At 48.5% G+C, this 23,367-nt stretch overlaps 1 protein-coding gene across 1 annotated transcript; it reads right to left on the bottom strand.

Annotated features, from left to right (window-relative positions):
- Positions 1–14,676: 14,676 nt before the first annotated feature.
- KLF2 (KLF transcription factor 2) lies at positions 14,677–19,310 on the bottom strand. Its single transcript, XM_086946915.1, has 3 exons — positions 19,037–19,310; positions 16,249–17,164; positions 14,677–15,695 (listed from the first exon to the last, which is right to left on the bottom strand). The coding sequence occupies exons 1-3, from the start codon at positions 19,103–19,105 to the stop codon at positions 15,520–15,522; spliced, it is 1,161 nt and encodes a 386-aa protein (XP_086803041.1). The 5' UTR covers positions 19,106–19,310; the 3' UTR covers positions 14,677–15,519.
- Positions 19,311–23,367: the final 4,057 nt, after the last annotated feature.

Genomic DNA, 23,367 nt, shown 5'->3' with positions numbered 1-23,367 from the left:
TAACTGTTTCCTAGATAATTGTAAATTGTCTGCCAGTTTTCAAACTAATCAAGAACTTTAGGCACATCCCATAACAAAGAATACTTAGCCTAGGTGGGTTTGCCTCCCGGATTCCTTTGAGCAACTTACAAATCAGTGGATGCATCCCCACCGGCCTGCCATCTACTTATGCATGCCTCGCCGAAATGGCGAATCGAAAATTATTCACAGACCTGTATGCCAACCCTTCTGAAGCTTTTTGAGAGAGAAAATTGATCACTTGAGGTAGCTCGGCCTGCACGGGATCCACGTTCTTTTCCAAGCACCAACCCAACCATTCTGGCCATGCCGATGAGTACCGCTTCCTGGTGGAAGGAGCCCAAGCCTGGTGGATGAAATCTAAAGCTGCCTGTGAAATTCCTGACAGTGACCACTGTACCCTGAATGCCTCCAGGCTATTAGGGACAGCTGCCTCGCTAGCACAAGTGAATGCAACTCTCCCTGAGGGTCCTGGAGCATCGTCTGAGACCATGGAAGAAGGAGAGGACGATCGCACGCTAACTCCAACAACATGGGAAACCAAGGTTACGTTTTCCATAGAGGGGTGACCAATAAGATCTCCGCCTTCTGGCGGGATATCTGGTTCGCCACTCGGGGGATAAGGACAAATGGAGGGAACGTGTAATTGAGTGTCTTCGACTAGTCTTGTGAAAAAGCATCCATGGCTTTTGCCAGAGGGTTCGGTCTCCAACTGAAGAAGATCTCCAGTTGGCGATTGAGCCTGGAGGCAAATAGATCTATTGTGTATGGATCCCAAATTGAGAGAATCATCTGAAATAAGGATGGGTGAAGCTGCCAGTCGCTGTAATCTTTCAGATGGTGGGAATTGCAGTCCCCCACTATGTTGGATTGACTGGGTAAGTATTCTGCTCTTACTGAGATCTGGTCAGACAGGCAATAGTGCCAGAAGTCTTTGGCTATCTCCACCAACATCTGGGATTTTGTGCACCCCAACTTGTTGATGTATCGCACCGCCAATACATTGACCATCCAAAGAAGGATGCAACAGGATACCGACTTAGGGGAGAGGGTCTGAATCGCAAATGATCCCACCCGGAGCTCCAGGCAGTTGATGTGAAGCAACAGCACCTGTAGGGACCATCTGCCCCCTTTGGATACTTCTCTGCAAAGGGCTCCCCAACCCGAATGGCTAGCATCGGATTCTATCACTATCTCGGGGAAAGACCCCATTATATCCCTGCGGTTCCAAGCATCTATGTGGGCTTGCCACCACTGAAGCTCCTCTCTTACGTCCTACGTCAAGAGGATCCTGGTCCGAGTAGGACAACCCCTTCTGAAGGTGACGTATTTTGAGGCGTTGTAGGGCCCGATAATGAAAGGGACCTGGGAAAATGGCTTGAATCGATGAAGCCATGAGACCTACTAGGCTGGCTGTCGCTCGTAAGGACATAACTTGTTCGGATAAGTCCACTTTCAATTCCTCCTCTAAGTCTCTCAGTTTCGATTTCGGCAATTGTAACAGTGCCAATTGGGAGCTGATTACAAAACCCAGAAATTCTATGGACTGGGTTTTAATTAGAGCGGACTTGGAGGAGTTGATGACAAACCCCAGAACCTGTAAACGAGACACTGTCATCTGTAGGTGGAGAGTCACTAGAGAGGGGGACATGTCACTAGAGAGGGGGAGTATGTCAACTAGATAGATAATCAGACGCATACCCTGTTCTCGGAGATGGGCCACCACTGGTTTCGTCAACTTGGTGAAACACCAAGTTGCTGAGAAAAGCCCGAAAAGAAGGACCAAATATTGCAGCCATCTGTCCTTCCACCGAAATTGCAGGAATCGCCGTTGAGGAGGAAAGAAAGGCCCTGTCAAATATGCATCCATGAGGTCCAAGCGGACCATTCATTCTTGTTACCTAAACAAATCTGTCAATAGATGGATGCCCTCCATCTTGAACTGACATACTGGTTGAATTCTTTCAGATTGAGGACTAACCTGTATCCACCTCCTCTTTTCTGCACCTGGAAGATGTTGCTGCAGAAACCCTTGGGGCTGTTGTCGCTTAAAGCCACAGCGTGTTTCTGCAGAAGGTCTTCTATTTCTGTATCTATAAAATCGCTGTCTTGTTGGGAAAAACACAGCTGACAAGGAGGAAAAACCTGTACTGGAGTCTGATAGAAGTCTATATGGAAACCCTGAATGGTTTTTAGGAGCCACGCATCTTCTGTAAGAGTTGCCCATTTGTGTAAGAAAAGACGGACCGACCCCCCAGAGGAAAGGAGGAAGGATCTAGAAGTCTTACCTGAAGTAATCTGGGGCTGAAAACTTGCTTTCTGTCCGCTCCGATGGTAGCGACGGCTAGAGAATCTTCTTGTGGGATAGAAGGTGCAGCTCCTTGTGTTATCTTGCCAGTCAACTCTGCCGAGGCCGTATCTGCCTCTAGGGGGGCCTTGGTAGTGCTGTCAGCATGGCGAGTGGCCCCTGCCTTGCCCGGCCCCTGGCAAAAAGGCCAGCCTGGAACACCTTCTTAATATTAGTTTGGGCTTTGTCGAGGGAGGTGAAGGTGCCTACATACTTTGACACATCTTTGACAAATCTGTCCACAAAAAGGAGGCCGTCCGCCAAGGGACCCGCTTCAGCGTAGGCATTTTCCATGAGGTTCGAATCCATCGTCAGACGGAGATATTTGCGCCACTTCGCTGATATGGCACAGTCAGCGTTGAATAAAAAACAAATGGCGTGCAGAGTCCAACTGGCCAGAATGTCTTTGGCTACTAGGGCCATTTCCAGAATTATTGCTAGGGAACCTGTTACGTCTAAGAGCTTGTCTTGGCAGCCGTTCCAGGCATGGTCGATGCCCTTTTTAGGGTCCTTTACAAACTTTTTAAGGAATGCCAGCAAGTTACGATCGATGACAGGGCTCTCAGCCACCTTGTCTGGGATATCCGGACGCGGGCATTCAGAACGCAACCTATTCTGGGCCTCTGTCAAAGTGAGTTTGTACGTTTTGGTGTAGGTAATCAGCCACCTCAGGTGGAGGAGCCCAGTCTGAAGATCTTGGATGTACAATGTCCTGAGGATTAAAGTCAAAGGGATTAGAGACTTAATAATTAGATAGGGAAGGCTGAGTAAGATGCACCTTCTTCGCGTCAAGATCACTGCAGAAGTTAGAGAACAACTACTCTGTGATCGAAAAGGAGGCCATGGCGGTATTCTGGGCCATGAGCAAATTCAGTGACTTCCTATGGGGAACAAAGTTCATTCTTCGGACGGACCACAAGCCACTGGTAGAGGTGTTCGGCAAGAAGGGCCTTGACGCGATCTCTAGCAGAATCAGACGTTGGGTTGTAAGTCCACAAGAGTACACATTCAGTGTTGAATATGTCCCCGGAACACGAAATTTCGCTGCAGACTGTTTGTCACGTCTGGTGACGGAAAGTGATGGAAACAGAGATGAAGAGGAGACGGAAGACTACCAAAAAGAAAATGTATGCGCAATAATTCAGGAGCAATAGGGGAAGAAACATGGAAAGAAGCTTAGAAGTTAGACAAGCTCATGGATACAGTGTGCGGAAGAGTACAAAGCAAATGGAAACTTGAAGATAAGCGGGACGATGCTCTACGGCCATTCTGGATCGTCAAAGACGAACTGTCAGTGGTCGACGAATGCTTGTTCAGAGGGACGAGGTTGGTACCACCTACAGCAGTGAGGGAAAATCTGGTGGATATGGCTCATGACGGTCACCTGGGCATCACCAAGACAAAACAGAGATTGAGAGAAGACTACTGGTGGCCACGCATGGACCTTGCCATTGAAAGGAAGGTAAGAGACTGTATCCCGTGCAGTGTCAGCGACAAAGTTTTGAGACAACAAACGCTGCCCATGGTGTGTAAGCCACCCCCAGCTGGACCGTGGGAGGAGTTGGCGTTGGACATCGTTGGCCCTCTGACAGAAGAAGTGCGCACTCCGTACATTCTGGTGCTCATGGATCTGTACTCCAGATGGCCGGAAGTGAAGATAGTGAGCGAAATCACAACGAGGACCATCATTGAGTTCCTTCAAGAATTGTTCATCAGAGAAGGGCTACCCAGCAGTCTACTTACGGACAATGGAGTGCAACTGTGCTCAAAGGAGATGAAAGGCTTCCTTTAAGCGCGGGGAATCACACACAAACGTTGTGCCTTGTACCACCCTGAAACCAATGGGATGGTCGAGTGCTTTAATAAAACCCTCAAGGAGAGCATTCAGTTGGCTAAGACCAGCGGCCTGAACTGGAAGGAAGAAGTATGGAAACGGTTGGAAGCGTACAGGTTTACGCCGCACCAGACGACGAGCATCACCCCCTTTGAGCTGCTCCGAGCAAGAATACCCAACACTAAACTATTGCCAGGCTGGATGGGGTGGCACAAGGGATGGACAGACCACTCCAAAGAATCAAAGGGGCTAGTGAGACAGAGAGAAGCCATGGTGGAAAGGAAGGAAAGGTTTGATAGACTCCACTCTACTTGAGAGTCTGGGTTCAAAGTAGGAGATGACATTAAGATCAGAACACCCACAGGCAGGGCAAGATGGTCAGAATACAGCAGGCCCACTAAGATTGTCAAATTGTTTAGGAATGCAGTGAAGACCCAGGAAGGGAAGATCTGGAACCTGGGAAGGGTTGTGAAGTATTGCCCCCTAGGTAGGGTTCCGGTTGGGTAGGAGGGCGTGAGAATGATTCAAGGGGGAGAAGGACCCCCCCCCCAGGGAACAGGGGATGGTCACACACCCGGTTGGCAGAACAAGCCAGAGAGTGACCAGACCGCCCAGACATTTGGAGCACAATGTGATGATGTAACATCCTGTTGTATACTTTGTTTTCTGATGTTTTAATTCTGATTTCTCGTTCCGTAAGGAAGGGGGATGTGTGGTATCTCCCACTCGTCTCCTTCCCCTCCCTCCCCGGCAGCATCCCGTGTTATGGAACTGCTCGTGGTGACATCACTCCGAATGTCACCACGACCAACATTCCAAGGCGAGCGCCGCGGGGAGTTCAGAGACTTTCACCCTGTGGCTGCAGCTGTGGCTGAGGCCGCTACGTCCCTTCTACTCACTAATTTATTTATTTATTTATTTACGTAATTTTTATAGCGCAACAAATACCCTGGGGTGTCTCGGCGCTGTGGAGCTACTGGGGTCAGTCATCCTTTTACTGGTTAAATAACCAAGTCTTTAGTAACCTGCGAAAGCTCATCAGGTTGGGGGCAGATTTGATAGACTGTGGCAAAAGATTCCAGAGTTTTGGGGTGGCCACCAAGAAACGTCTATCTCCCCAAGTGACGGTTCTTGTACGTGGCACAGTGAGGAGGTTGGTATTGGCCGATCTTAGTTGCCTTCTAGGAGTGTATGGTTGAAAGGCTTCCGTCAGGAACCTGGGTCCTATGTCGTGTACTGCCTTGTATGCAATACAGAGAGCCTTGAATTTGATGCGGCTCTCAACTCTCAGCCAATGAAGTTGACGAATGCCAAGAGTGGTAGAATTGCGGCGAGGAATGCTAAGGAGGATCCTGGCAGCCGCATTCTGAATGGATTGCAGCTTTGTTATGACACGCTTCTGAGCGTGAAGAAGGAGAGCGTTTCCGTAATCCATTTTGGAGAAGACTAAGGTGGAGACCAAAGTCTTCCCAGCTGAGGGAGGGAGGTAAGGCAGCAACTTCTTAATCTTTTTCAGGATAAAGAAAGAAGACGACACAACCTTATTTGTATGAAGGTCGAATACCAGCTTGCTGTCAAAAATGACTCCCAGATTTCTGGCTTTTTCCACTGGGACAGGTGGATGGCCAAGCTTTTCCGGCCACCAGTTAGGCGACCATTCTGGAGAGACTTTTCCGAAGGTCATAACCTCGGTCTTGTCCGAGTTGAGTCTAAGACAATTAGAGGCCATCCAGGTACTGACCTCAAGCATAGCTCTCTGAAAGTTGGCTGCCACTGTGTGGCCGTCCTTGTGGATGCCCAGGACCAGCTGGGTATCATCTGCATAAGATGTTAACCGTATTCCATATTCCTTTATTACCCTCGCTAAGTCCGCTACATAAATGTTAAATAACATGGGGCTTAGCGCGGAACCTTGTGGAACTCCACAAGGAAGTGCAGAGATGGGTGAATAAAAATCTCCCAGCCTTACAGTCTGGGTACGGTCTGCCAGGAAAGATGAAATAAGGTCCTTGGCCGGACCGTTTATACCCAGAGCTGTGACACGGTCGACTAAGGTGACATGGTCGACCGTGTCAAAGGCCGCTGACAAATCCAAAAGGATGAGGACGGCCGCCCCCCCCTGATCCATAATTGCCCTGATCTCGTCAGAGGCCTTAATCAGGGCGGTCTCTGTCCCATGCCCTTTCCTGAAGCCGAACTGCGTTTCGTCGAGAAGTTGGTGGGTCTCAACGAACTCTGAGAGCTGTCTGTTCATAATGGATTCACATATTTTGGCGGCGAAGGGTAGACAGGCAATGGGTCTATAGCTGACAACGGCTGTGGGGTCTAGGGAGGGTTTTTTTAGAAGGGGTTTTATAACAGCCTTCTTCCATATGCTAGGAAATTGACCTGTCTGGAATGCAGTATTGCAAATCTGCATGAGAGGGCAAGAGATCACCTCAGTGAGTTTTTGCATGACAGAAGGGGGGCAAGGGTCCAGAGGGGAACCCGATTTAGTGGATGAGACGAGGGTGATAACGTCATCAAGTGATGCTGGTGAGAAACATAAAAAAGAGTCGTCATTATGATGAGAAAGTACCTCTTTCATACTACCACCTCTGTGTTCAGTTTTGGTGTCCCCTTCAAATGAAGCATATATATCTGCCACCTTTGTGGTGAAGAAGGTGGATAAATCGTTACAAAAGGTCTGTGAGGGCTCTACCCCAGGACCAGCGGGGGGGGTCGATAGAGTCGTAACAACGGAGAACAGCTCTCTGGCAGAGTTGGCAGCGGTTTCAATTTGAGCCGAAAAGAAAACCGTTTTCCGGGCCACAATTGCTTTTTTATAGGTCGCAAGGGCATCTTTATAAATTTGTCTAGCTATGGGGCAGTAGGCTTTCCTCCAACGCCTCTCTAGATTCCTGCAATGTTGGCGATGAAGTCTTAAATCTTCATTATACCAGGCAGCCGAAGGCGATGCTCTGTTAGGTCTCGAAAGTTTCTCCGGGGCCACTAGATCGGCGGCACTTCGGATCCAATCTTGGAGATCGGTAGCTGAAAATGCTGAAGAGTTCCCTCCTTGAGGAAGGGAGGAGGCAAGGGAATCTAGCATCTGGGGAATGTCAGCATTTTTCCAAGCACGCATCCCTACCCTAATTCGGGGTCTCGGAAAAGAAGGGTGTGAGGGTCGTATATTTTGTTGAAATATGATGGCCCTATGGTCTGACCATGTGATGGGAATAATGTCCAGCACCGAGATGTCAGGGTCATTTGTGAAAAGACCATCAAGGGTGTGTCCCGCTTGATGTGTAGTGCCCTTAACTAATTGGTGAAGTCCTAAATTGGAGAGATCGGTCGTTAGCTGGATTGTATCAAAATTATCCTTCTCTTCCAGATGGAAATTAAAATCTCCAAGTATCGTATAGTTTTCAGAGCTGACTACATTGTCATTTAGGTCAGAGAGAGTGGAAAGAAAGGCGCTACGAGGGCCAGGGGGTCTGTATAATATTATACCCTTTAGGGCTTGCTTGGAGTTAATATTAATCGCAAAGGCAGCTGACTCACAATTAACAGAATTTATAGGGTCGAGTGTAGTCCGGTATTTATCTTTATAGATGATAGCGAGGCCACCACCTCTTCCGATAGGCCTGTCATGTCTAGCCACGCTATACCCATCTGGGATAGCGGCGCAGAAATCCGGACCTGAGCCGGCATCTGCCCATGTCTCAGTAGCGAACAGTAAGTCTAGATTATGAGCAATGATAAACTCCTTGATGTAGAGACTGTGGCAAGGGAGTGAGCGCGTGTTAATAAGTGCAGCTCGACAGCCATGCGGAGGAGCGTTTTCAGCAGCGTGGGTCGAGACATAATCTAGATGGGCTAAAGGATGGGAATGAGGGAGTTGATAGCAACAGCCTGGGCAGGGAGGAGGACTGGTATCCCTCCCAACAGTGAGAGAGACGGGGGTACAGTTCGGATGTGGTTTACCTGGGTTCAGCCCTCTTAGGTAGGAGGAAGAGTACGGCACTCGGGGACCAGGGGTTAAGGCCCTGGGCCGTGTCCGGCCGCGGACGGGCGCAGACTTTAAATAAACGCGTGTTGACTTAAACCTGGTGGTGTCCGTCTTCTGTAAGCGCTCACTACATAAGGGTGTGTGGATGATGGTCAAAGCGGACGCCGACTCACGTTGTCATATAGTGTCCGCTCGAGGGGGATCACCAGTGGCAATATTGACCCTGGCAGGAGTGAGAGCCGACACGCGGCCGTCTCAGGAACACGGTTCGCGATCACATGCTGTCGGGAATGTCAATCACACCACACAAGAATGGCATGTTCAATATTGGCAGCACCGCTGAATAAAGGCAAGGTTTACGATCACATGATGGGACAAAGTCATAAATTATGGCACAATATCATTCAAATTTACATCATACAAAGTATGAAATTAAATGATAAAAGCATTTAACTCAGCTGCGAGCAGCAAAGAAAGAAGATATGGTCACGTGAAGGGTCCTAGTTAAAGGGACAGGGACACTGTCATGGGTGGAGATACACCAGAGCATTTTAGGAAATGTAGTTTTTTGTGTATAGTTAACGTTTTCATTGGCTGCTGAAATTGTACAGTAAATAGTTCTGGAGGCCTTGTCTAGTGTGCTGTGTCTAGTTCTGGAGGCCTCGTTTAGTGTGCTGTGTCTAGTTCTGGAGGCCTCGTCTTGTGCACTGTGTCTAGTTCTGGAGGCCTCGTCTTGTGTACTGTGTCTACTTCTAGAGGCCTCATCTGGAGTGCTGTGTCTAGTTCTAGAGGCCTCGTCTGGTATGCTGCGTCTAGTTCTGGAGGCCTTGTCTAGTGTGCTGTGTCTAGTTCTGGAGGCCTCGTCTGGGTTGCTGTGTCTAGTTCTGGAGGCCTCGTCTGGTGTGCTGTGTCCAGTTCTGGTGGCCTCGTCTGGTGTGCTATATCTAGTTCTGGAGGCCTCGTCTGGTGTGCTGTGTCCAGTTCTGGAGGCCTCGTCTGGTGTGCTAAGTCAAGTTCTGGAGGCCTCGTCAGGTGTACTGTGTCTATTTCTGGGGGCCTCATCTGGTGTGCTGTGTCTAGTTCTGGAGGCCTCATCTGGTGTGTTGTGTCTAGTTCTGGGGCACTCGTCTGGTGTGCTGTGTCTAGTTCTGGAGGCCTCGTCTGGTGTGCTGTGTCTAGTTCTGGAGGACTTTTCTGGTGTGCTATGTCTAGTTCTGGAGGACTCGTCTGGTGTACTGTGTCTATTTCTGGGGGTCTCATCTGGTGTGCTGTGTCTCTTTCTGGGGCTCTCGTCTGGTGTGCTGTGTCTAGTTCTGAAAGCCTCGTCTGGGTTGCTGTGTCTAGTTCTGGAGGCCTCGTCTGGTGTTCTGTGTCTAGTTCTGAAGGCCTCGTCTGGAGGCCTTGTCTGGTGTGCTGTGTCTAGTTCTGAAAGCCTGGTCTGGGTTGCTGTGTCTAGTTCTGGAGGCCTCATCTGGTGTGCTGTGTCTCTTTCTGGGGCTCTCATCTGGTGTGCTGTGTCCAGTTCTGGAGGCCTTGTCCAGTTTGCTATGTCTGGTTCTGGAGGCCTCGTCTGGGTTGCTGTGTCTAGTTCTGGAGGCCTAGTCGGGTGTGCTGTGTTTCTTTCTGGGGGTCTCGTCTGGTGTGCTGTGTCCAGTTTTGGAGGCCACGTCCGTATGCTATGTCTGGTTCTGGAGGCCTCGTCTGGGTTTCTGTGTCTAGTTCTGGAGGCCTCGTCTGGTGTGCGGTGTCTCTTTCTGGGGCTCTTGTCTGGTATGTTGTGTCTGGTTCTGGAGGCTTTGTCTGGTGTGTTTGGTTGTGGTGTGCTGTGTCTAGTTCTTCAGGCCTCATCAGGTGTGCTGTGTCCAGTTCTAGATGGTGTACAGGAAGGAGCATTGGCACACCTGTTGATCGATTTTTCTCCAGTTTAAGGGAAAGAATCCTTTTATGCGTGCAGACTGGTTACATGCCTCGCCTCAGTGCGTGTTAATGAAATGAAATCGATACCTTGCATCAGAACTCTGGTGCAAAACCAATCGCACAGCTTTTACAGAGCACGTCACAACCTTGATTTGATTAAAGTTTGTTTTTATTCTGTCGTTTTTTTTCACATGTAGTCACACTTATCTTGCTTATGCACGATGAAAACAGTCCAAATGTCCTTTTAGCTTCACATAAACTAGTTGTGCCAATCCAGGCCTCGTACTACTTCACGTTAAGGACATATAATTCATGAAAACAACTGTAATTATATTCCCAATGCATTTCGGGCCTTTTTTTTGCCCTTCGTCAGGGGAGGCTGTTTAAGATTAAAAAAGTAGAGAAAAGCCCATGTTAGTCCTCGGTACTACAACGCTATCACGAATTTTCCCCCAAAAACATTTTAACATTTGTGATTTATAAGTTTTCCTGATCTCACCCGAAACACAGTAAACAAACCCACTAACCCTCAGTGTTTATTCTTTAAATGTGCAGAGTTTACCGAACGCGATAACCTCCCCCGCTCCTTCCCCGATGTAAAACCTGCCCATATATTTGCATTACCGAGTAAACATTATACACCCCATCTGTCTTAAAGAAACATACATGCACCTCACGCCGTTTATCTGTGCAAAAAATGCATTGCCCAAATCCTTACACCAAACACCCCTCCTATCCCTTTATCTACCGATTACATCTCCCAGAATTTTAAGAGAACTCCAACCTACCTACTTCCAAACACTGCCGGCACGCCATCAGTGCTACGACAATTATCATGCTCTCAAACCACTCTAATGCCGCTAGCTGCGCTATTTAAACATTCCGTTTCACGCCTCTCTCTTCAATTAGATGGTCTCATCTGGAGTGCTGTGTCTAGTTCTGGAGGCTTCGTCTGTTGTACTGTGTCCAGTTCTGGAGGGCTTGTCTGGTGTGCTGTGTCTAGTTCTGGAGGCCTTGTCTGGTGTACTGTGCCCAGATTTAAGCATGAGGCAGTGTAGGCAGAGAACCCGCCAGACTGAAAGAGCCTGGGGCTTTTCGGCGGCCGCCAATGTCTGTCTCTCATTAATTTCGACCAGAAAAAAATTATCGATAATTAGTAAAGAACTATTAAGCTAGACCTAACTCAGATCAATGGAAGTGTTAATATGTATACTGCTATCTTGGCCTTTGCAGGTCTTTAGCTTGGTGCTATGCCACGAACGGCCACGAGGCGGCGCCCTTGCACCAGCGTCTTTTCCCGGTATCCCTCCTTGAAATGGTTTTGTTCCTGGGAATGTGGAGAGGGTGCCCTTTCTGAACTGAAAACCCTACAATCTTCGCGTGCAGGGCTGAGCCTGGCCTGGGTCCACTAACCCTATTCTAGAAATAGAAGTTTGATTTCAGAGTTTGAATGCAGAGAAGACATCCCGTCACTGCCAAAAAACACAGGAACATCCCTAAGAAGTATAAATAAAATACTGCCCCCCACCCCCCCCCCCCCGCGCTCCTCAAACCTGCATCTCTGTCCCACGCATCTCGAAAGCACAGGGGGTTGAACACCTACTTCCGGTGGCCGTGTGCCCTATCTATAACAGTTTTCAGTATGAGCAGGGCCGACTCGACCTTTCATCTACCCAAGGTCGGCCACTTGCGGACCATTCAGGTATTTGTGCCCCAAGAGAGAGTTCTGCGACTTATGTTTTGGGGAGGGGAGCAGTGCACCTTTAAATCCATGGGGATGAAATTATTAATGGAGAGGCAGCGAGTTTTTCAGGCGTGACCACACTTATGTTATGTTATGTTAATTTCGATTTATATGCGCAAAATCACCGACAGGTCTCTTAGCGCTTGCTTTGGGAACCCGTCCTGGCTTTCCCTGCGAAATAACCCCTACTGGGCATCCCCAAGGTGAGACCAGGCATCCCATCGCGGGGGGCCATAGTGGAGATTAAGCAAGCTATTGACCAGAGTTGCAGAGTGTGAACCCATGATTCGAGTAGGCACCGAGGCGAGAATTATCGAGTCCGTGAACATTTTGAGTTCTAGACCCTGCCACGTCGGGAATTGAACCCTGGTCCCGGGTCTGACCTCTGCATCAGGGTCTGTCTCCTCTAACCAGTGAGCCACACTTATGCCTTTAAGGGTTTTTAGGTCGAGCATTCGAGACCTCTTATATATACTTTAGTATATACTTATATGTGTATGTACCTTGTGGCCTCTGGAGATCAGCCCTAGGACTTGTCTGCTTCCGCTTAGGGACTTCTTTTCTGTTCAACGGCCTCTATTTAACTGGTCTTGATAGAAAAGGACCAGTAGAGGGCAGTACAATTCCAGAATTGCTTTAGCATTCTCTAGATTCCAGTCCGTAGAAATTGTTTCCCATGAGCATCCATAGACAATAATATTTTTTTATTGCGTTGGACCATACATACCATTTCCTGCTGAAAGGCAATATTTCTCTCCATGTGTTCCCGTTCCTGACGTGTCACGCAGTTTGGTACTTACTTTCCCTCCATGTTAAAGAACAGTAGATGTTTCAGCACCCAGGCTAATGTGCTGCATAGCTAAATACATATAAGTTCCAAAAGGCAAGACTGATTGCATTGCAAATGCTTGTTCCTCTAGTCTGCAGGTTGAAGATGAGGACACGGAGGGTGGAACGCTGTGCACTCTTTCTGCGTTATGAACTCTTCCCTAAATTACAGCTGGGTCAGGGTGGTCCTGATGAGACAAGGATGTTGTTGCACGTGGACACACACCCCTCCCCCACCCCTGGAGAGTGCTCACCTGTGCTGTGCACATCTTTACTTCCTTCTATTACCCACCCTCTACACCCAACGGTCTCAGATCCGAGAGTGGGGGGCTGCTCAGTTCGGGTGGGAGCCTGGGGTTTGCAGAAGCTCTGCTGAGGATGTCTCCATCACTAGCATGCCTGCTAGGAGCTGCTGGTGCCAGAGCAGACTCGTCCGTGCGAAGATTCTGTTAAAAGGAGGGCTGAAGATGAAAAGCTGTGCTGTGGTGCAAGCAGTGGCAGGGTGGGCGTGACGTGGGGTTACCCTGTGTGACGTAGGAAGGCACGGCCTGCTGAGATGTCTAAAGTGGCACGCGGTGCATGACTGGGGGGTCCCCACTGGCTCGGTTGGCGTCATGTGTGTGTTGTTTAATGGCATGGTGTGACGTGTTCTAGCGCGGCTTCTCTGGGCGTGTGTCACTGGCCATGTTGGCCTTGAGTGATGTTGACTATTGTTGTGGAATAGTAGTGTGCAATGCTCTGGCAAAGCGCCTCACACGGAGATGTGGTGTGGAGTTGTACCCTGGCGCTGTGATGTGCCGTCATCTCGTTCAGTGTGGTGCAGTGTAATGTTGTTACGTCTGGCGTGGTGACACACGGTGCACAAGTTGTGGGGCGTGCCTTGCAGGATGACGTTGGTGTACAGTGTGTTAGCATGGCGTTGCATAGTGTGCAGCAGGGGTGTGTGGTGTGATGTTCAAGTGAATGGAGAGGTGTGCTATGTTGTAGCAGGGTGCGGAGACTTTCTGATGAGGCCTAGCGGTATATAAATGTATTATTAATGTCCCGGTAAAGCCAGGCAGCATGGGGTGTATATTAGGAGTTTTTGAGGACGTGTCTGTTTAAGTTTAACACAAAAAATTGTGTTGTTAGACCCAGCAGACAAGAGCCTTTTCACTGGTGGCCTCCATCCCAGCCACTGAGTTAGTGCCAAGCAGATAACAGCAAGCCAGGGGTATTTAAGCGCTTTAATTATCGTGCTGCAAAACAGGCAGTTTTGATACACGTACACAGCAACACGTGCATTTAACTGAAATGCACAGTTCTTCAGACCAAAATATGTCTTGAACGTGGCATGGTTTGTGTTAGGGGATTTATAGAGGCTCTGAAGAGAGTTGTAGCTTCGAACTGAAGGAGCCCTTTTAGAAAGAACACAGTCTTCTACTCTGAAATATACATTTTAACAGAAATAAAAACACGTCTTTTTCAGAAGAGACGAGTACAGCACGGTGGGCGATTGGATTTTTTTTCATTTAGCCCATAGCTAAAAGGGGCATTCTGTTCTGTATACCCTGGGGAAGTAAGCTAAGAGAAACAAATATATTTTTAGCATCCTCTGTTGTGCCTGTTTTTTTTTCTTGCATGGAGACATTGAGTGCAGCGGTTGACTTTGCGCAAAGGAATGTTTGAAAGTACGCCTCTCTAATTATATAAATGCACTGTTTCAATTTATAGGAAAAACCGCACAATCTTGGCACACCGTGCCTACAGCTGGGAGCCATTAAACACACCACCTAAATAGCATAGCATTAGCTAGAAGGAAGGCCTCAAATTAAAAGTTGTGTTTATTTTTTTAACTAAACAACTGCTCCCTGTGTGTTTCCCCCTTCCCGAGTCACGTTCTGATTTTTTTCAAGACTCTCTCATGTACACACAAAAAAAGACTAAATTGTTCCAAGGTTAAAATATTTTTAAAAGCAGACGGCAAGCAGAGAACCGAAATAGCACACCAAAACGTGTTTTAATGTCTTTCACATTTTATTTTTTCTTAGAAAGGTGGAAATATTTTTTCACGGTCAGAAAACCTTTTTAATTATTTTTTTTACAAAATGGACAACATGCCATTTGCTGTCTTGTCGTATTTACATAATACTTCACAATATTTTATTACTGTACAAAATTTACAAATATAATATTTATACACATATACATATATTTATATAAAAATCATTTTGGCAGTTAAAATACATTTTTTCGTACAAGGCATCTAGCCCTGTGAATAGTGTAAGAACGTGTCTGGAACGGACAAGAGTTATTGCACACCTTTAGAAAAATATATATTTTTTTGAAAATGGGAGTGTTTTTTGGTTCTTTTGGCCAGTCCATCAGACATGTAACATTATAAACATTCACAGAATCTCATAAACGAGGCAGTTTTCCTTACAAACATTGTCATGTGGCAGTTACAATCAGGAATGCACAAATACAGTAAATTTTTTCCTTCATCCTATTTAAAAAAAACAAGAATCTACTGCTTTTTTTTTTGCTTTCGAGAAGCATGTCAGCTATAAAGACCACATTCCGGCCACATTTTGTCGAAATTGAGATGAATGCGCTGAGGTTGTTTTTTTCCAGTTCATACAATGTTCGTTAAGGCTTTTCCAGTTTTGATTTATGCCCATATAAGATGACTGAGTAGGCCCAGCCTAGTTTCTTCTCAGACCAGCGTCTTCCACCAATAACTTGGCGAGCCCTTGTCTCCGCCCCACCTCCCAAAGTAGTACCAGCTACATCATATTGCAAGAGGGCCTCTAGGGGGCGATCAGTTCTATGTGGCATTGTCCTGAGACCACCTCTGGGGTCTACATGTGCCTCTTCATGTGCAGGGCCAGGTGGTCTGACCTGGAGAATGCCCGGTCGCAGAGGTGGCACTGGAAGGGCCGGTGGCCGGTGTGCTTGCGGAAGTGGCGGGTAAGCTCATCGGAGCGGGCGAACTTCCACCCACAGCCGTCCCAGTTACAGTGGTAAGGTTTCTCACCTGTTGGGAAAAGAAGAAGAAAGTTTGGTTGAGTAAAAAGTGCAACACCATCAGATTTTGGATAAAAGTTGACATTTACAAGATTAACTAGGCTACAGAAGGCAAGCATGCACCCTTCACTGTGTTGGTAAGAGATTTTTTGGTGGGCTTGGGAGATTTATCATGATAATCAGAGATTAAACAAATAAAAACTGGTAGCTTTGTCAATCCAATGTGCAAAGCAAGTTACATAACAAAAGACCCAACAAAGTTCCTACAGACTAGTTTGTAGAGGTCAAGCATTGCTTTAAACACTGCCAGAATATTTGCCCCTTGCCCAGGAAGGAAGGAGCTTGGTAAATCCTAGCTCACCATTAAATGTATTTCTACGCGACCTCAAATGAAATTGACTGGTGTGGGATATGTTCTGTGGGGTAACTTTCTTCACCCGAAATACTATTGACATCTGATCCCGCCCCAATCTCACCTAAATCCTGTATTTAAAGATTAAATGACTTCTCAAATACAGCATTTTGCTGAGTCGCTGAGGTCTGGCCCCAGAGTTTGTATTTACCTGTGTGTGTTCTCAGGTGGGCTTTCAGATGGGAGCTCTTGGTGTAGGTTTTTCCGCAGCCGGTGTAAGTGCAGGTGTGTGTGGCCGTCCTCTTCCTCGGCCAGGCTCTCCGCCCTCGCTTAGGTTTGGCATCTATGAGCTCCAGGGGGGATGAGGGTGGCGTCAGTATGCCCCTTTGTCCTTGGGGTTGGAGGGTGAGGCCCTCTTCGAACATGCCAAAGTGGGGGATGCCCGGATACTGCAGCTGGGCCTGGTGGTGGAAGGTGGTGCTTTGGTGGTAGTTGGGTGGATAGGGCACCGTGGGGTGGCACATCATCTGGCACTCGCTCATCACCAGGTCATCGGGGCTCAACGGAGGCGTGTCGGCGCCTGCCATCTGCGGCGAGCTGGCCACCCGAGGTTGCTCGTAGGCCATCATGCAGGTGGCGTTCCCTTCTTGCTTGATCTTGGGGCAGGTCTGGGGCACCAGGCCCATGGAAGGCCCATAACTGTCCATGTTGGGCTCTGCCTTGATGTTGTCCATGAAATGTTGGCTCCCAAAGCTTGGAGAGATGAAGAACCTGCCCTGGACCTGGTTGTGGTGGCCATAGCTGGCTTCGTAGTCGGCGCGGATCATTTCGGACATGAGGCTGCTGGAGGAGTAGGGCGGAGGGCTCCCATGCTCCGGCGAGTGGTAGCATCCGGGGGACGGATTTGTCGGGTAGTAGGGGCAGGGTTCCGGCGAAGAGGAGGAGTACCCATCGCTGGGCGGGCTCTGGTCCAGGTGGTCAGGACTCATGGACAAGATAAAATCCAGGACATTGTTCAGGTCTTCGTCCTCCTTCCGGCTGGACAGGAGGGTGTCAGGGCTGGGCATGGCCCCCGCCATGGCGCAGCCACTCTGGGGCGGGTTGATTTCAATATCGCACTTCCACTGCTGAAAGGAGACAAGAGATACAGGGGTTAACATCTGGGAAAGGCTCATTTATGAAATTCAACGTCATCATTGTTAAAAGCAGTGGAGAAAGTCAATGCACCCCAACACCCATTAAACCATTCAGATAAAAATGTAGAAATGACAAAACTGTGTGAGAAGTGCCCATTGGAAGCATGTCTATGCCAGTGGAAAAGCAAGATTCTCGCAAAATCTACTTTTGATCTCATTGTTCCTAAGTTTCAAAGTTCACACGCTCACACCAAACGACAGACAACGTCCAGAAAACTAGAAACGTGAACAAGAAGACGGATGCGCCGTTGACGCAGCGCGCACCAGAGAGAGTTAACTCTTCACTGCCAGAGCAGCTCGCATCTTTAGTCTGAAACTAACAGGACCCCTGCCTCGCTTGAGGGCAGTGTTAACGAATATCAGAGGCTCGGTGCCCACCGGGCACACGTGTGTACACCGTGAAGCAACATCTTGATGGAATTGTGAAAAAGCCATTTCAGAGCTGTGACGCTATGCGCTGTGCAATCCCGCATTGCAAGACATTCGAATTCCGGCACCGCTCCCCTTTACTACATAAAGAAAAGATACGAGAAAATGGACCAGCTGTGCACAGCTGCCCAATGCCAAGGCATGTATGTACTTTAAAAAGTGTTTGAACTGTTGATGAATGCGCAGGCACACGCTAGGCGCTTTATCCCCGAAGCCAGTTGCAAAGCAAGCTATTCTCCAGTGTTACATCTGTGCACATCTGGGGCGCCGGGCACTAGCTGCTAGGCGCTTTATCACCGAAGCCCGTTGCAATGTAAGACATGCAAGCTATTCTCCAGTGTTACATCTGTGCACATCTGGGGCGCCGGGCACTAGCTGCTAGGCGCTTTATCACCGAAGCCCGTTGCAATGTAAGACATGCATGCTTTTCTCCAGGAGGAGCCCCTTTTTCTGCCAAATAAAACGTGTTACATCTGTGCACATCTGGGACGCCGGGCACTAGCTGCTGTGCAATCAGTGCAGACCTCTGGGACACAAATGCACTCCGAAGCTGTGCGCGCGGCCGCACGCTGCACTCCCACCCGAGAGAAAGGTGAACTTTGAAAGGGAAACTTGTGAGAAGTGAACCGCAGGAAGCTCCGCGCACCAAAGAACTCAACTGCGAGGCACGCTTGGACGGAGACACGCGCTGCACGGAGACATCTGTGCGAAACCCCGGCTCAAAGAGGCGAACCCTGGGCAAAACGGCGGTAACATGGACTCAACATTCAAATAGCGTGTATGTGCGCCGTGCGCAGATGCATCAGTGTGTGCAACACAACACCCACACACACACAACAGCTACTCCGATCCCTGGATCCGGTACACAGCGCATATGCAAGTCATTATAGTTGTTTAAAAAAATAAAAGATGCAGTTAAATATTATAGAACAGTGGGCGTGTGCTTTCCACCTGCAAAGGCATAATACAGTATGCAAGACACCTGTTCAGGTGGGCATATGCAGAAAGTGCGCAAAAAATAACAGCTACGCAGATAATTGCATAGAAAAGTTTCTCGTAGCTCAGCAACTGCAGATCATGCGTGTCCTCGCTCATTGCGCCAGAGCATACATTACAGTAAGGGCGGATACAAAAATGAAATAAATCCATAATATCTGCGTTTCATAGTCTATGCATCGCGCGTGCATCGGTATGCGGGCGGGAGCACCGCAGTGCACACAGCTGTCAGCTTGTAGAAATCACAGGCGCGCAAAACACAACGCAGCCAGTTCATACCGGGGCTAAAAGTTTGCTTGCAGCTGCATGAGATCTAATCTCTGCATTTGTAAAAAAAAAAATATATATATTTATATTTTTTCAAATATTGCAACTTACTTCTTGGAAGCTCTTGTCGCGGGGCGGGCTGGCGAAGGTGGCGAAGGAGGGGAGGGTGGTGTCAGCCATGGTAGCCCAGGCTGCTGAGGGTCTCTGTAATGCCGTGCGTGTCTGGGGCTGCTCTGATCGGCCGGCCCCGAGCGCTAGCTTATAAGTAATGTCCAGGCGGGCCCGGGCCAATGGTAAGGGCAGCAGGAAACACGTCCAGGATGGAGGCAGACCTCCTAAATATAGCCCCAGTATATAAGGCTGCAGGCAGGCCAGGCAGCGGCTCTCTCCTGTGCTAAGCCAGGCCAGGGCTCTTAAAGAGCAGCCAGGCCACGCCCACGGGACGCTCTCCAAGGCCGCCCTAAGCTACTAGGCCACGCCCTCTCCATATTATCCATATTAAACCGAGAGCTCCTGGCAAACTGACCACGCCCCTTGTGCTGTTTAGCCGCGCCCACCAGATGGTCCGCTGCCCTCACAGCAGCTGAGGCACGCCCACCACGCGCTTGCGTTAGCTGGGCCACTCAAAGGAACTAGGCCGCGCCCACCGCGCACGCCTCCGATCCGTCTCCCCGGGCAACCGAGGCAACAATAACAATAACACGCTGGAGCGGGGCCTCCGGGGAGCGTCCTGACGTCACGGTGACGCTGCCCAATGGATGGGGAGGGGGAAGGGGGGAGAGGGAGCTCCCCGGGCTCTCCCCGGATCAAGAGCAGGGAGCGGCGCGAGCGGCCCGCGTCCATTGGGAGACGCATGCGCGGTGCGCGAGCGCGCGGCTGAGGCCGTTGGCCCACCGCGCGCGTGCGGCTCCTCAGGTGTGCAGGAGCAGTAATGTAGGCGACGAGGGATGTTTATTTTCCTCACAAAAAAAACAGGTATTTTGGAGGTCAAAGACTGGGCTTTGACGTTCGTTAAAGGCGATTAAATTAAGGCTGTTTTTTTAGTTTTTTTTAGGGAGGCAATCTTTGGGACTGAAAGGATTATTTGGGTGTTGTATAATTGCCATTCTAAATTATTCTAACAGGTTAGCATTATGGTGCAGCAAGTAAGTTTTACTGTTCCAAAATAAGGGACTTTTTGAGAATCAATATAAGATATTTTGAGCGGTAGCGTTTAGGATAGTATGCAGATTTGGAATGAGACGAACAACATTTGTGGGTGCTGAACCGAGGAAATGTGGGTGTTTACATAAATAATTTTTGATGGCCAAATGAGACATATTTATTTGTTTGAACGAGGGATATTGTGGCCACCTAAGCAACGGTCATTGCAAGGAAATAGGGTGAATTACGGGGTATAGAAGGATAGTTTTTTTGTTCCAAATGGTTATATTTTGTAGCTTTATTGATTAAGTTTCTTCCCTTTGCCCCTTTTAACTCAGTTTTTAATTTCATAGAAACATTTGGAAATCATGGACTTAGCTGCTACATTTGCATCAGATGTGCCATAGACAGTGTGTATAAGTCTATTTAACCAGTTGGCAGCCTTCAACACAGTGGCCCATAACCTCTTTCCAGATTGTGCGACTCTGGAAAATGGACTTTCCAAATGAGGTTCAAATTATTTTTTGACATCTGCGCCCAAAGGGTAATGTTAAAAAACGTTCCTTGCCCTTTCACTTCAATACAAACTGATTGTTTCTCAGTTTGACTATTGTAACTCTCTATATCTTAGCATCTTTAAACATAAAATATTCAGATTTCAAACAGTCCAGAACCAGTCTTCTAGAGCAATTGCTCTAACCATTTGCTGCACATCATCTAAACCCAATCTGTCCAAGCTTTGCTGGATACCAATTCGAAAAGGATTTGCTTTCAATTTCTGTGTCTTGCACACACATTTTTACTTTGACTCTCCCCCTAATTTTCTTAAATCATTTAAAATATTCACATACACTCCACCTTCACTCTTCTGAAACAAAACATTTCTTGGTTGCTCCATGAATTATAAAATGCTTCTCTGTTGGCAAATATTTTACTGTTCTGGCTTGCAAGGACTGGAATAACCTTCCCACTGAGTTGAAATTGACTCCTTCTCTCCTGTCTTTTAAAACAAACTGTGAAACCTATCTTTTTTCGCTATAATCTTCAATTCATCTTCTCATGTCTATTGATCCAGAGCTAGGAGAAACCCCTCTCGCACCCTTGCCACTGTTCCCTACCAGATTCTACTGCCCTTGGGTGACAAAGTGCTTAACGAATAATCTGTAACATAATGTTACAATTTGCGATTGACTTACTGTATCAAGGCGCACTATACAGTGTTCTGAAATCTGAGCACTATTCAAGACAAAGCATAAGTATATAACCAAATCTCATGAGGTGTACAGGTCTGAGTGGACAAAAGATTCCTGAAACTATTAGTACAAAATGGGAACTCCTGTTACTAGAATAAAACAATATATTTTCAAAGGGTCCAAGGAAACATGAGGGGTCCCAGTTAACAATATGTTAAATGTAAATGTGTTTGTATTTATATAGCGCCTTCTACCCAGAGGTCTCGTAGCGCTGCATTCATACCGCTGTGGAACCCTTCCTGGCTTTTCCTGTGAGATGTCCACTCCTGGGCACCCCCAAGGTGAAACTAGGCATCCAAGCGCTGCTGGGGCTGTTGTGGAGATTAAGCAAGCTATTGCCCAGAGTCACAGAGTGGGACCCATGATTAGATTAGGCACCGAGGTGAGAATCATCAGGTCTGGGGAGATTGAGTCCAAGATCTCTGCATCAGGGTCTGCCGCTCTAACCATTGAACCACACTTCTCCACAAGAAGCTCCTGAGAATCGAGACATGTCCAGCATACCAGCTCAACTATATGCTTCTCATCCACAGAATAACCCTTATTTTTAATGCAGGTGTAGTTGTGGCTTGCTGCTGTTGCCCAAGGAAATGTCTACCCTCTGTTGTGGTCGCCACAGAAATTCCCATTTTTTTTCATACTTTGTTCTGGCTTCCTACAAATATCACAATAATAAACAGTGACAGTGTGCCAAACCAAGCCATTGGGACCAATGTTTCTCGGGCATAGTGTGAGAACGTGAGTTTCTGTTGCAATACCCCCCCACTTTTTGCCTGATACCTGATGCACTTTTCCTTGGTGTGCCCTGGGTCACTGCCAATCAGGGACCCAGGGCCTGTGTTCCTTCCTTAAAAACTATACTAAAGCCTAAAACCAATTGGCATCTCTGGCCGAATGTCAGCCCCTAGTAAATGGTACCCTAGGTACCCAGGGCATTCTGACCAGAGAAGACCCCTAATGGCTGCAGCACTTATTTGGTTGAGCTGGAGGTGGGCGGAAGTGCCAATGGTCCACGAGTCGACTCCACAACTTGATCCCCCCGAGGTGGGTGAAACCGGCGGTCGAGTGTGACCTGCAGCAACCCAGGGGACCTGACCAGGGCCTGTGGGGCACCCCGGATCATCTTGTGACAGGGGCGGACACTGTAAATCCCCCTGGCCTCCATTACATGAGAAGTGAAAGTGGTGAGGGCGCATAGCACATGGTGGTTTCCCTGACGCAACGCTATGGACATTCTGAAGAGGGGGCCTGGGCTGTGACGACGCGGTCCCCCCACCATTCTCTCTCCGGCAGTGTTTCTGGAGCAGTGGATGACCGCCTGAGAGTTAGATCTATAAACTTTGTAGGGTGCTTGGGACAGTCGGGGGAGCGGTTGGCGGCAACGTACTGGACCCCTTCCCCTCTCTGACAGCGTGATTGGAGCAGTAAGTGACCCAGGGGAGTGTGATGAAGCGACAGCCTCTGGGCCTGACCTAGAGGCGCTGCGGGGCACTGGCGATAATCAGAGGAGGTGTCCCCCGGCGCTTCCTCATTGTGTGCTGGGGCGCGCAGCGGGCTGAACGGCTACTCTACCCCGCTTGGACTGTTCATCTAGTCTGTGGCCCCCTTTCGCTCATTGATAAGATTAGGAGGCATCGGCTGGGGTGACTGCATAGCGAATCTTCAACCCTTGATGCGCATCTGTCATGGGTCATTTGTCGGCCCGACTCCCCACATAAGCAGGGATTCCTGGTTTCGAAACTACAGTGATCTGCCTGGTGGATGCTTAGTGTCTATACCCTACTCCACTTGAGGTTCACCCATCAACTGCTACCATGTCAGGTAGGAACACAAAAGGGGCGAGTCAGCTAAAACTGGACAAATATGCCTTCACCAAATCCCAAGGTGAGGCACAAGATAAGGAGGGGCCATCATCAGCTGGGAGGTTTGGGGGAGCCATGCAGGAGGTCACTCTGCAGGATATTATGGCTACACTGAACAAGGTTGATTCCCGAATTGAGACCCTCGCGGTTGACATGGCCTTAATCCGTGCGGATTTCGACAAAA

This window comes from Lissotriton vulgaris, chromosome 12 (genome assembly GCF_964263255.1).
Source record: "Lissotriton vulgaris chromosome 12, aLisVul1.2, whole genome shotgun sequence".
Classification (NCBI taxonomy): Eukaryota; Metazoa; Chordata; class Amphibia; order Caudata; family Salamandridae; genus Lissotriton; species Lissotriton vulgaris.
This window is presented reverse-complemented; position numbering and strand designations above follow the sequence as displayed.

Excerpts from the sequence above, each read along its gene's own strand:
- KLF2 (XM_086946915.1), bottom strand. The coding sequence starts at position 19,105 with ATGGCTGACACCACCCTCCCCTCCTTCGCCACCTTCGCCAGCCCGCCC. Across the intron at positions 17,165-19,036 it reads GCGACAAGAGCTTCCAAGAA|CAGTGGAAGTGCGATATTGA; the intron begins GTAAGTTGCAAT and ends GTCTCCTTTCAG. Across the intron at positions 15,696-16,248 it reads CCACCTGAGAACACACACAG|GTGAGAAACCTTACCACTGT; the intron begins GTAAATACAAAC and ends TTTTCCCAACAG.